Raw genomic sequence first — 13,807 nt, forward strand, 5'->3', positions numbered from 1 at the left:
ATTCTAAAGTTCATATAGAAAAATTAACAAGCAAGAATATCCAGAAAATTTTGAAAAAGAAGAATAACAAAGGGACCAGCCCCATGGAATGTTAAAACATATTATAAGCCCAAGATAATTGAAAGAGTGTGATATAGAGAAATGTTATAGAATAAAGGGCACAGAAAAAAATCCAAGTGCATATGGGGATTTAGTACCAGTATTTGATAAATGCAATGTTTCAATCAGTTTGGAAAAGATGCACTATTCAACATCTGAAATTGGGACAACTTACTCGATGCTGTAGATGGGCTACCCGCCTCCCAACCCTATTGAAGCTTAAATCCCCACAGTAACTGTTGAGAGGGTGGGAAATCCTATTATGGTAATTGAAAGGTGGGGCCTTGAAGATGTGATTAGATTGCAGGACCATGCTGTAATAAATGGATTAAAAATGGCAGTCATGGGAGTGTTTTGGTGGGCTTTAAAAGGAGAGTGAATAAGTAGGTTTGTGTCTTTCTGCTATGCCATTTTCGCATTGTGATAGCCAGCCTTTGCCAGATGTGTTCCCTGGACTTTGGCCTTCCTAGCCTTTGAAACTGTAAGCAGTAAATTTTGTTTTCTTACAAATTGCCCAGTTATGGGTATTTTGCTATCAGCAACAGAAACAGACTAATATGTGACATATCTGGAAACAAGTAAGGTTGTATGTATACCTCACACCTTTTATAGAACAAATTCCAAGTACATCAAAGACTTACATTCATAAAATATAAGTATAGAAGTACTAGGAGAAACCTTGGGAGGAATGCCTTGTTAAAAGAAAAACTTTATTTTAAAAAATTTTTATTATTTTTTTATTTTACTTCTCAATATACATTGTAGTTGATTTTCATGCCCCTTTACCCGTTCCTCTCCATCCCCCCCACCCCCACATCATATCTGTTCACTTGACTTAAACAGTTCAAGGAATTTTTGTGGTTATTCTGTCTTCTTCCCCCCGCCCCCCCCCAAAAGAAAAACTTTAAACAAATTAAATTTAACAGAGTTTAATTGAGCAAAGAATGATTCTTGCATGGGGCAGCCGCAGAACCAGAATAGGTTCAGAGGGACTACAGGGCTGCCACATGGTTGGATAACATTTATGGACTAAAAAAGGAAAGTGACCTACAGAAAACAGAAGTGAGGTACAGAAACAGCTGGATTGGTTACAGCTGAGTGTTTGCCTTATTTAAATCTGGTTTGAAGAGCTGGCTGCCTGTGATTGGCTAAGAATCAGATACTTGTTACAAGAGTAGGTTACAGTCTGTTTACACATGGCGTTAGGTTACAGTTCACTATGTGTGGAGAAGCCTTTAGGCCAAACTTAATTTAACAGCCTTAATAACTTTGAAGTGGGTAAAGCCTTTCAAATTAATACATACAATCCACAAAGCACAAATAAAACATCAATTCAGTTACATAAATAATATCGGCATGGCAAAACCACCATAAGCAATGTCAAAAGTCAAATAATATACTGGGAATATTTGCAATTCTTATCCCACACAAATTTTGTTTCATAGAAAGAGCTCCTAAAAAAAAATCAATAAAAAACAAATGCCACACAAACACAAAAAAAGGGCAACAGAAAAAAAAAATAGATTCCTTTTAAATATATGAAAAAAATGCCCAAACTCACAGAGAAACTTAAGAATATGCTGAGATACTGTTTTCACCTATTAGAATACCAAAACTTGATAACACACCATGTTGGCAAGAAGAAGGGGAAGCAGGCATTATCATATATTGCTGATGGAAGTATAAATTGTTCAACCTCTAAGGAGGACAGTTTGACAACATCCATCAAAATTCATATTCTCATGGTATCTGATTCAGACATTTATTTTCTAGGAAATGTGCATGATTGCCTTAACACCCATGCAAAATGTCATATGTACAAGATTATTCACAGCAGCACTCTGTATAATAGCATGATAATGGAGGCATCCTAAATGTCCCTCAATAAATATGAATGTGATAGAGTATTATGCAGCCACAAAAAAGAATTAGGAGGCTTTTTATGTGCCAAGACAGCAAGATCTCCAATATATATCAAGTGAAAAGGTAAGGTCCAAAAGAGTGCATATGGTAAGCTTCCATTTAGTTAAAAGGAGGGAAATCAATACATGTTCACATTTTCTTATTTATGTATAAAGTGTGACCAAGAGAATACACAAGGAACGAATGAAAAGGAATTGCCTGTAGGGAAAGAAAGGGAATGGGTGCAGGAGGGAGAATTTTTACTGGATGCTCTTTCATACTTTTTGGTTTTTTGAATACATGGATATATTACCTATTGAAAAAAATTGAATGAAACTATTAATTGAATTGTAAAGGCTAGTCACATTGGCTTATGTATAGGAAAAGAGATTTTGGAGAAAGGAGAAAAGACCACCCATCTTGCCCTGCCAGCTGGACCTCAGGGTAGGTGAGGCTGGGAAACAGTGCCACCCCTCCTCCAGGGTGACCGAGAGGCCCCCTATTGAAGAGTCAGCACTAAAACCCACAGGTGGGAGAATCCTGGGTCAGGACTGAGGCTGGGAAACAGTGCCACCCCTCCTCCAGGGTGACCAAGAGGCCCCCTATTGAAGAGTCAGCACTAAAACCCACAGGTGGGAGAATCCTGGGTCAGGACTAGGAAGTGGGAAGTCAGGGATGCTGGGGCAGCGGCTCTGGTAAGGAGAAGGGAGGAAAACACCGAGGGAACCGCATGGCACAGCACTTGGCCAGCCTGCAGTGAGCACAATTTCAGTGGTACCCCTGCTCCTAGCAGCCTTCACCTCCTATCCCCCTGTAGGGAAGGACATTTCCCCGCCCCTAAGCAAGCATGGCCCTGGGCTTCCCTGACCCCTCCTGTCCACCGAGACCCTGCTCATGAACTGCTTTCCCCTGAGAACCCAGGACCAGCCAAGTTTGGTCCCAGAGGTGTGAGCACTTTTCTTTTTAATGAGACTGAAGACCCCCAGAGGAACAAAGTTCTAGCAATGGCCTTTCTGACTCCCAGGGTCTTTTGAGTCACACTTATCTTCTCTGTCATAAAGGAAAGGAGCATAAGTCACTAACTCCTCCTGGATTTAGTTTTGTGTGGGGAGTTAGAGTTTTTGAGAAATATAAACAATGGAGGGCGAATCGGAGGAAGTGACAGGGTTGAGATTTCAGGCATCCGTGGCAGGACAGTGGGGCCTCCCTTGGCCACAGCAGAGGGCAGCTGACTGTGTGCCACCTGCAGAACATGCTGGGCCGAGGTGGCCACACAGGGCCTTCAGCTGGAGGGGCTTCTTCCCTGGGGAGAAGCAAGAGTAGGAAGCCAAGGGACGGTGTGTGTCTGGGGCCAGTGCAGGAGCAGGCAAAGAGGAGCAGGAGGCAGAGAGAAATGAGACCTTCCACCTTCTCTTGCCCCCCGCTGAAAAGTGTAGGAACCCTGAGCAAAATGCAAGGCTGTGCTTGATGTGCCTGCAAATGCAGATTCCTGCAACTTGAGACACAAAAGAGGCGAGGCTCAGGCTGGTGTGGAGTCTTCTGAGTCTATCCCATTCATACAGAATTAGATTAGAGAAGGTGCTTCCTTTGACACAGCAAAGACTTTCCACAAGAGCGTTTGAGGGGTGGAATTGCGGGTATCTTATAAAGCTGGGGTTGGTGGCTGGCACTGGAAGAAGGCAACTGATGTGGAGGCAGGAAGGCAGTGGAGCACAACACATGGCAGGGGAGAGTGGCAGCTTTCATAGCAGGAGTTCCACCAAGCCCCCAAGCCTTAAAGAAGTCACTTACCTTCTTGCAGCTTCCATTGCCTTATTTTTGCAAGGGTGGCAGGCGAGTGTGCTCTTCCTAGCTCACAGCATTGTTCAGAATGTGACCACGGTTTGTAAACCACAAGGTGCTTTCCACAACGCAGAAGTGTTACTGTTGGCCCTTTCACCATTAGTATTGACATGTGATCATCGTGCCTGCCGGTGGGTCTCAGAAAAGCAACACTGGATGCTAGAGCGCCAGGGGGCATGTGACTTGGCGAGCCAGCAGCCAGCCCCCCAGTGACGTAATATCTGCAAGTGAGCAGGGAGGACACCCAGCTCCCTCTCACTCAGTTTCCTCATGGAGAAAGTGAATGTAACTATATGAAAAACCTTCTACTTTTACACACATTCTCTGAGTCTTTCAAACAAGCCTACAAGCCAGGAGTGTGTCATTCCAATTTGACAGATAAGGTAACAGACCAGGGCCATGCCACAGTGAGGGATGAAAATCCAGGCCTTCTGTGTCCCAGCCCAGGATTCATCTTATTGCTCTCCCACCCAGCCAGAGCTGAGCCTTGCCCATACACAGTGGCCAGCATGTGGGACAGGGAAACCTGGTCCCACTGGCTCCCTGTTGGTTGGGCTCACTGTTCATTCTGTAGTTCACGAACATTTGCTTAGAGCAGCACATTTTATGTGCTTTCTGTTTTTGCAAGAAGTCCCAGCTGTGAGCGGAAACAAGGTCATGGATATAAGGCAGGCAGGTCCTAAAGTGTTTCCTGCCCCACCTTTGCACTCTAGCCTAGATCCCTGACGATGGCTGGAGTTCAAGTCCAGATGCCAGCAAACTTATGAGCAAGGCCCCTCCTTCTCTCTGTGTGCAGGGGAATGGGCCTTCTTTGCAAGACCCCCCAGCCCAGAGTGGTCGCTGAGGGAGGCCCAGGGTGGGGAACCCTATTCAGACAGGTAGGGTTCTTCTACGGGGCCAGGCCTGGGGTTTCCAGCCTTGGTTGGCAGGGGAATTCTTACCCAGAAGACTAGATTTTATATAAGACCTTACACAGAACTCCAAAGTGTAAAACAGGCCATAAGGGAGCTGCAGTGGTCAAGGCCACATGCCCTCACGGCCCTCACTAGCTGCACAGAGCCATGTGGGCTCTGGAGGTCCAGGTTATGCAACCAACGTGCCTTTCTTCCTGCTCCCAAACCCTCCCCCACTCAGCTGCTTCCCCCTAGAAGACCGATCTTGCAAACGCATCATGCTTGTGCAGCAGGATGAGGCCCGTTGCTCTCAGCATGAATTCCAAACCTCTCTTCTTGGCATTCCAGGCTCTTTAAAGTTGGTTTCAACACACCCGTCTTGCCTCACCATTCACTGAGACCCAATTCTCTGGTCTCTTCACATCCTTTTTCTTCTTCCATATTGGCCTTTTCCTCCCTCCCACTTTCTCTCTTTATGGTCTAGCCAAACCTAACCTTCTATCCAAGCTTCTCTTGAGAGTCACTGCTTCCTGGAAGCCCTCACTGCCTACATCAGCTGTCCATGGTCTCCCTCTTTGAAACACAATAGCACACATGGTCAGTGCCCTATAAAGCAGCATCTATCTTTTAGGTGATTTTATCTGATTCATTGATGTTCATATGTGTCAGCCTGATCCCCCCAGCTGATCCCTATGGTTCATTCATGAAGGACAGGGGATAAGCCGCTTCTTTCTTTCATAGCAGGCTCTAAGTAGTATGAATTTCAGCACACTGTAGGGCTTCCCTAAGTAGCTACTGACTTTATTGAACTGCAGCAGTCTTGATATATGTAGCTTCCGGGGTTATGGAAGCTCCTTCCTCATGCTGAGGAGGATGGAGGCCCTGTTGGGGGTTGATCAGCATAAGAGAGAGCCCTTGGACTGAAGTTGGTTGCAGGCAGGTCAAGCCTCCTCCAGGACTTTCTTTTCTGGAGATTTCCCTAGGATGTGCACATCTCACCAACTTAAGAAAACCATGGCGGGGTAAGTGAAGCATTCACTGTATGGTTCTGGCCTGTCTTTCAGGGATTTGAAACTGGACAACATTCTTCTGGATGCAGAAGGTCACTGTAAGCTGGCTGACTTCGGGATGTGCAAGGAAGGAATTCTGAATGGTGTGACGACCACCACGTTCTGTGGGACCCCTGACTACATAGCTCCTGAGGTGAGATCCATGTGCAAAGGGCCACCTCTTCCTGGTGCCAGGGCTGAGGTAGTGGTCTAACCCCATGCCCTAAAGTCATCTAGAGGTGCTGGGGGAAGGCTCTGGGAAGCCAAGATGATTCTGAGAGGAGAAGAAAGAGGAAGGTAAAAGGTTTGCTGATTTTTCCACAAAGAAGTCGTGGTGATGGGGGAGAGGATGGGTGAACTGAGAGTAATAGGCTATTCCCCAAATCTGGGCAAGTCCTCACTGAACATCAATCTCCTGTCCCAGTCCAACACCAACAATAAAACTAGCACCAAGATTAATTTGTTAACTCGTATCATTGTTTTCATATCTAAAAAGTCAGAATGAAGGAGCATCACTGATAAAAGCACACAATAATGAACAAGGAGAGGAGGGTGTCCGTGCCTCATTATAAATAGAGACCAGAGGTGTTCCTTGTGAGCCTCACCAATGAGTTGCCTTTCGTGAAAGCTGTTGAGACTTTTTACTCATCATAAAGTGTTTGCGTTGAGTTCCTCCACATCAATCTTGCCCCGACTGAGAGATACCTAGTGTGATATAGTTCAGATTGACAACATGGCCTCTTACAGGTACTTAATCAAAATGATCTTGATGGTTCTGAGACATGCAAGATGGGAAGAAAGTACCAATCCCCATTAAACATTGCCCGTGGTAGATAAGTGTTAGTTAGCACATCTTATTGTGTTTCCTTTTAGTAGGCATTGTTTGAGCACCTGCTGGACACAAAGCAATGTGGGGATAAAGAATTGACTGGGACACTGGTCTCTCTCCTAAAGGAACTTTTGATCTAAAGGGAGTGACAGATAAGTAAACAACTAATTAAGCAGAATAAATAGGTATACAAAACAAGATAGTGTCCTTGGGGATCAAGAAACGCTTCTTGGAGCACGGGGATAAAGAATTGACTGGGACACTGGTCTCTCTCCTAAAGGAACTTTTGATCTAAAGGGAGTGACAGATAAGTAAACAACTAATTAAGCAAAATAAATAGGTATACAAAACAAGATAGTGTCCTTGGGGATCAAGAAACGCTTCTTGGAGCACCTGGTAATTGAATCAAATTGTAAAGAGTAAGGATTTCCTTTGGCAGTAGGGGTGTGGAGGGCACTCCTGAAAACGACAAGGAGGATTGGAATGAGGGTAGGACAGGGAAGATCAGTATCCCTGGGCTCTGCATCCTTTCAGAGCAGGGTCTGTTTCTAATCGGAGTACTCCCAGGATCCAGGACACAAATCAGGCTCTTAGTAATAGTCTATTGAATGAATGAATGATAATCTGTGACATTTCAACGTAAGCAAAGGCCAAGGGATGAAAACATCTTGGCCTTTTTTCAGGAAAGTTAAATAGTATAGCTAAAACATAGGACTTCTTAGTGCTCATATTAATGAACGAGGTTAGGATAAAGGACCAAGGAATGTAGGATCTGTGGACCCACTAAGGGTTCTGGTGGAGGAGGGTCCTGATCAGACCCGTCCCAGGAAGAAGACAGGCAACAGCAGTGCAGATCAGGAGGCAGAGAGAGAGGCACGGACAAGACAGGGAGGCCTGAAGAGGCTCTAGAGGTAAGGACGGTGAATAACAGGTAAATTCTCTGTGGAGCCTTTATCTTCTAAGAGACTGTAGAGCAGAGTACCAGTCTCTCTGCTAGTGAGTTCTTTTAGCAGGAATAGCAGGAATTCAGCCTTTAAGGAGAAATAAATGAAAGTGAGGGCCTTCAGTTGGGTTCTCCTTTTCCTTTCTTCCTCATTCAGTCTTTATCATCAGGATACTCACTTCCAGTCCCTCTGTGGGTTGGTGCCAGAGTCCTAGGGCTGACAGCCCATTGCAGTAGTTAAGGACCCAGCCCAAGACAAACATTCGCTTTACAAGGAACAAAACACCCACTCAGCTGTCATGAAAAGCAACCCATTGGTGAGACTTACAACGAATGACTCTGATCTCTGTATACAATGAAGCATGGAGGCAAGAAAGAGAGCACGCCGGGGGCCCTAAGACAGGAGCCGAGGGTCAACCCCCTCCACCCGGATGCAAGAGACGGAGCACTCCCGGGGTCCTAAGGCAGGAGCCGAGGGCCAGCCCGATCCGCCCGCCTGGACGCAGGAAAGACACAGAGCACGCCCGGGGTCCTAAGGTAGCAGCCGAGGGTCAGCCCGCTCCACCCGCATGGACGCGGGAAAGACACAGAGCACGCCCGGGGTCCTAAGGTAGCAGCCGAGGGTCAGTCCACTCCACCCGCATGGATGCAGGCATGACACAGCGCACGCCCGGGGTCCCCAGGGCCAGCCCGCTCTGCCCGCATGGATGCAGGCAAGACACAGAGCACGGCCGGGGTCCCCAGGGTCAGCCCGCTCTGCCCGCATGGATGCAGGCAAGACACAGAGCACTCCCGGGGTCCTAAGGTGTAGGAGCCGAGGGCCAGCCCGCTCCACCCGCATGGATGCAGGCATGACACAGCGCACGCCCGGGGTCCCCAGGGCCAGCCCGCTCCACCCGCATGGATGCAGGCATGACACAGCGCACGCCCGGGGTCCCCAGGGCCAGCCCGCTCCACCCGCATGGATGCAGGCAAGACACAGAGCACGGCCGGGGTCCCCAGGGCCAGCCCGCTCTGCCCACATGGATGCAGGCAAGACACAGAGCACTCCCTAAGGTAGGAGCCGAGGGCACGCCCGCCCCACCCCCGGATGCAGGCAAGAAATCGGGCACTCCCAGGGTCCTTAGGCGGGAGCAGAGGGCAGTATCCCTTGCCGGGAAACAGACATGTAGCACGTTGAAAATACCAGTTCCTCGTGGGAGTCCCACCACTGCCACCGCCATAGCCACGACTGCCGCAAAAGCAGCTCCGTGCCACAGCAGCAGCCACAGCTACCATGCAACGCAGGTGGCCCGCCAGACATGCCTAACTGCAGTGACACAAGGAGAGTCACCAGCGGAGACCAGAAAAAAGAGAGGAAGTCTCTCTCCTCAAAGCCCACTCCAGCGTAATAGAAGAAGCAACTGTTCTACCATGCCCTGCTTTATTTCCAATTTTAGTAACTCTGTCTTCTCTCTTTTTTCTTGGTCAGTCTAGATAAAGGTTTGCAAATTTTATCGACATTTTTAAAGAATAATAATAATAAGACTATTAAGCAGTCTACAAAGCATGATTGATGTAAATATTTTAATCAAATGTTCACTTTACAATTTATAATTGTAAGGTTAATGTTTATTAATTAACTTAATTGTTAATTAATAAACAATTATTTATAATTGCTAATTGTTATAATAGTTAATTGTTTATAATTCTTTTAGGGTATAATAATCTTTATATATATTCTATAACTTGTTAAATATGTAACTATCATTCATTTTTTTTGACAGACTTTGTTATGGGAGATAGAAATCAAGTTCAAAACTCATTTCTCATTATGATCTAAGTTTTTTTCCTTACTTTATTTCTTTTCTGCATCTCTTATGACAATTTTGAATTTTCTAATTCAGAAAATTAAGAACATTTTTGTTTTCAAGAGTTCATCATAATACATTTCTATATTATTAAATAAAATAAAATCATCAAACTCAAAAAAATAAAACAAAATAGATGAGGCATGGACGCTGTTCCTTCCTGCACTGTCCTGTGTGCCCACCATGCAGAATAATTGCTACACTAGAATAGCAAAGAATCCCTGGTCTTACTATAGGCAAAGTAATGTAGCTAATAAAGGTATCGCTGCCTTTATCAAGGCCTACTGGGAAAATGAAATGAAGTTATGCCTCTGAAGCACTGAGCACGGTGCCCGACCCACAGTGAGTGCTGGCTAAGTGGTGGCTCTACCATTATCATCATCATTGGGTTGCATCATGGGGTGGGTAAAACAGTCCTGAGAATTGAAATTTGAGGCCAGACTTGACCAGTAATGCCCCCATGTGACCTCGATGAAGTCACAGAACGTTTTTGAGTCTCAATTCATCTTTCAAATGAGAATCCTAATTCCTGCCCTACCCATCTCATCAAGCTGTTTTGAGAATCTAATGAGATTAGAGCATGGAATTGCTTCAGAGAGCATAAGCCTCTACTCAAATAGGAGAGGTTATGGGGCGTCGGGCTAACTCCGAAACCAGAGCCACTTTCTCAGGCACCGGCTGTGCCCCAGGGCTTCTCTTCCCACCATGTGCCCTTGGCTCACCCCCCTGACGCCCCCTCTCCTTTCTCCACACCTGGCCCCTGCTCCCAGGAAAAGCCACCAGCCCTGGACAACACTTCACATCATCAGGCCAGTGCTTGCTCTTCTCTTCTACCCCAGCTCTGCCCTCGGGTTGGCTGCCGTGCCAGGTGCCCTCCCATGGCGTGCGAATCCTTGTCCTTCTCACCAGCTCTATGCTGACAAGGTGCTTAGGAGGCAGATAATTAGGGCCAAGCCTAAAAGAGAATACGAAAGATGCCACCCCAAATGAGAATGCTGTGGAGGGGCCTGGGGAAGGGTGGGTAGGGCCGCTCTGCAGTTTTCACGGTGCACAGTCTGAGCACACACAGGCCACCTGGAAGCCATCTTCTCACCACACCGAAGAGGCACAGATCCCAGCTGTCCCACCTCCCCAGGGTTCGAGTGGCCACCTTAGCATCCAGAGCCCCCAAGCCTAGGAGAGAAGGGAACGTGTCCAGTAAGACGCACACAGTGGACACACATGCCAGCCTGTCATGAAGCACTGGCTGTCTCCTTAGTGATGGTATGGGATGGTCACCATGGTGGACTCAAAGGAATGCTGGAGCCCTTATCCAGCATATCTACAAAGGCACTGGTGCTTTGTAGATATCCTAGGGAGACAGCTGCCCATGAGAAAATAACTGAAACCTAGTAGTATGTGGAAAGTGCCTGCAAATCTTAGGAACAGGCAGGGGTCTTAGGATGTCAGAGGATAGCAAAAGAGCTGGGGAATTCCAGGAAAGCTTTCTGGAACAGATAGGTCATAACTATGACCTTGAAAGACAGAAACTGGTGGTAACATGATGAGCCAGATTGGGTGCTGGATTTTTCGAGGGAAGAGCTGGCTTTAACTTTGGAACAGGGTAGAATCACCGGCTCCTCAGGACAGTGGAGCCTACTGCCCTGATCTTACAGATACCCTGCAGTAAGCACTGGATCAAGAGATCAAAGGTGCTAACCAAACAGATTACCAGCACCAAATAATTTAGAGTGGGCTACATTTTCTCACAGTCCTTTACATTTCAAATTCAGAAAATTTCAGATAATTTCTAAACCATGCATATTTTTACTATGTTCAAATGCTTCTACCCAAGTCTTTTTGTGTAATCCCAAGCAATCTGTAACCTCTAGAAGGGTATTCTGTGTAGACCACAAAAAAATCAGATACTTGAGTTCAGCTTCCTCTTCCCTGGCCGCCTTGAAATCTGAGAACTAAATTGGAGCCTTGTCCTGGGCCTGAGAAGTCACCTGCCTGAGGTGTCCTGAGAGCTGAAATGACCTTCGCCTTTTGAGGGGGGTCTCAGAGTGTACCCCCCATTAAGGACATGCACTCCAGCCTTGCTCCTCCTCAACACTCTTCACTTTTTGGAATTCTTTATAGAATTACAGACCTGAAGAGATCATCTCATCCACTCTCTCATTTCTGAGCAGGACCATGCCTAATCACTCTCTGACTGATAAGAAGAGAAAATAATTGTGGAATGGGAATGTCGCTTCATGATCCCTTTCTTAGCACTGGGGACAGCTCATCTATTTCTCCTCTGAGCCCAACACACGTCATTGACTTGCTACATATTTTATATATATGTATAGGATATGTATTTGTACCTAATAGAAAAAAACTTGGATTTAATACCACCTTTCAATTGTATGGAGCTTTGTATTTTATGATATGCTTTTAAAATCGTCCACCTTAATTTTGTAAGATTAAGCTGAAAATCTTTTTTGTGTGTGTGGTGTCTGGCTGGTACAGGGATTCAAACCTATGATCTTGGTGTTATCAGCACCACACTCTCCCAAGTGAGCTAAACGGCCAGCCAAAGCTGAAAATCTGAGCCTCATTTGATAAATGAGGAAGTCAAGTGACTGGTTCAAGGTCACCTAGAAAATTTAGCAGCAGACTTGGGATGGAATATAAATATCTGGAAGGACTTCTATCTCCTAGTGTAACACAAGGCCATTGCTCCAGGAAAGTTAGGATAGGGGCAGTTGTTTGCTTTTGAAAGGTTCTGCAGCTTCTTGACTTTAGGTAGAATTTTTATGGTACATTGAAATTATGATTCGGATTGTAAAACTTCAGTCCTCGGACACTGTTCTGCGGGAAGCTGAGGGCACATAGTATTCAGTAGCATCGTGTGATGCATGCATTTAATCTCAGTGAATGCGACTCTCCACATTTGGCCAGAAGAAAAAAAAAAGAGAGAGAGAGAGAGGATAGATAAGACAAATGGCCATTGTCAGAGACAAAATACATCAGACAATCAAGGAAATGATCTGATTCTGGCTATTGCAATAGGGAGGACATTCATTAATGAGTATGGCCTCAAAGAAAAGGAAGGGGACCTGGGGTTTTAAAGAGGCAGGTAAAGGAGGGATTCATCAGTGAGTCTTATGGATCATGAGGAACGATGGAGATGGGTCTTTTCTTGGTATATGTAAGAGCACAATGGTCCCTTGTGGGTAGAACACAGAAGGGTGGGGCAGAATTATTACCTGTCATTTTCCTTCCTGGAGCACAGTGCTCAGGTCAATTCAATGTTGTCAACATTTAAAGAATATTGAGACTCAGCTCACCCTTCCACTCAGGCAGTGGGCACACCCCAGACCAAGTGCAAGACGGGAGACCTGAGCCTGCTGCACTCTCTGTCCCTCTTAGTCTGCACCTTGCTCCCGTGGCCTTGGTTTTAGTGTCAAAATGGGCTTTGTTTTTTTTTTTTAACATGGCCCTAAATGCAAGTCAGGAACTTGTCTGCTGCTCAAACAAACAGTGATTTGTTTCCTCTGGAGGACAGACTGTGGACAGTGACTTTGGAGAGATGATAGTGGGCCCCTAATACAGAGCCTCCCAAACTCAATTTTCACTGAATTTGCTGATTTAGAACTTCACTGTATGTGACACAGGGCTCCATCTTGGAGGAACAAGCTGGAAATGCAGACACAGGCTTCCCCATGGGCACTTATGGCACGGGTGTTATTGGGGATGGGAGTCTTTGGTGGTCTCTGACATTGCCTTTTTCCTGAACAGATCCTGCAGGAGTTGGAGTATGGCCCCTCAGTGGACTTGGGCACTTATGGCACGGGTGTTATTGGGGATGGGAGTCTTTGGTGGTCCCTGACATTGCCTTTTTCCTGAACAGATCCTGCAGGAGTTGGAGTATGGCCCCTCAGTGGACTGGTGGGCCCTGGGGGTGCTGATGTACGAGATGATGGCTGGGCAGCCCCCCTTTGAGGCTGACAATGAGGATGACCTATTTGAATCCATTCTCCATGACGACGTGCTGTACCCGGTCTGGCTCAGCAAGGAGGCCGTCAGCATCCTGAAAGCTGTGAGTCAGGGCCCCTCCCCACGGCTCTGCTCCCCGCCTGCTCCCCCCATGCACACCAGCGTGTGCACACACCCACACTCACACACACTCTCACACACACCCACACACTCACACATACCCTCACACTCATGTACACCCACACCTACACACACACTCATGCACACCCACACTCCATATTTACTCAGGCACACGCCCACACTCACACATCCACACACACACTCATGCACACACACACCCCCACACACACACACTTTTATCACTTTCTTTCTCCTCCCTCTGCTCAAGACTGAATGGGAAGAGTCGAGGACAGTCACCTGGGAGTTCAGGCATAGTT

The 13,807-nt window shown here is 46.4% G+C and overlaps 1 protein-coding gene across 1 annotated transcript in view; it reads left to right on the forward strand.

Annotated features, from left to right (window-relative positions):
* PRKCE (protein kinase C, epsilon) overlaps positions 1–13,807 on the forward strand; it is a gene marked incomplete at its 3' end in the record, with an annotated part of 314,978 nt that overhangs the window by 286,364 nt on the left and 14,807 nt on the right. The window contains exons 11-13 of the mRNA XM_008574606.1: positions 5,801–5,939; positions 13,173–13,229; positions 13,285–13,473. Of these exons, the coding sequence (XP_008572828.1) occupies positions 5,801–5,939; positions 13,173–13,229; positions 13,285–13,473 (385 nt within the window). The remainder of the gene's footprint in view (positions 1–5,800; positions 5,940–13,172; positions 13,230–13,284; positions 13,474–13,807) is intronic.

This window comes from Galeopterus variegatus, unplaced genomic scaffold (genome assembly GCF_000696425.1).
Source record: "Galeopterus variegatus unplaced genomic scaffold, G_variegatus-3.0.2 Scaffold1073, whole genome shotgun sequence".
Classification (NCBI taxonomy): Eukaryota; Metazoa; Chordata; class Mammalia; order Dermoptera; family Cynocephalidae; genus Galeopterus; species Galeopterus variegatus.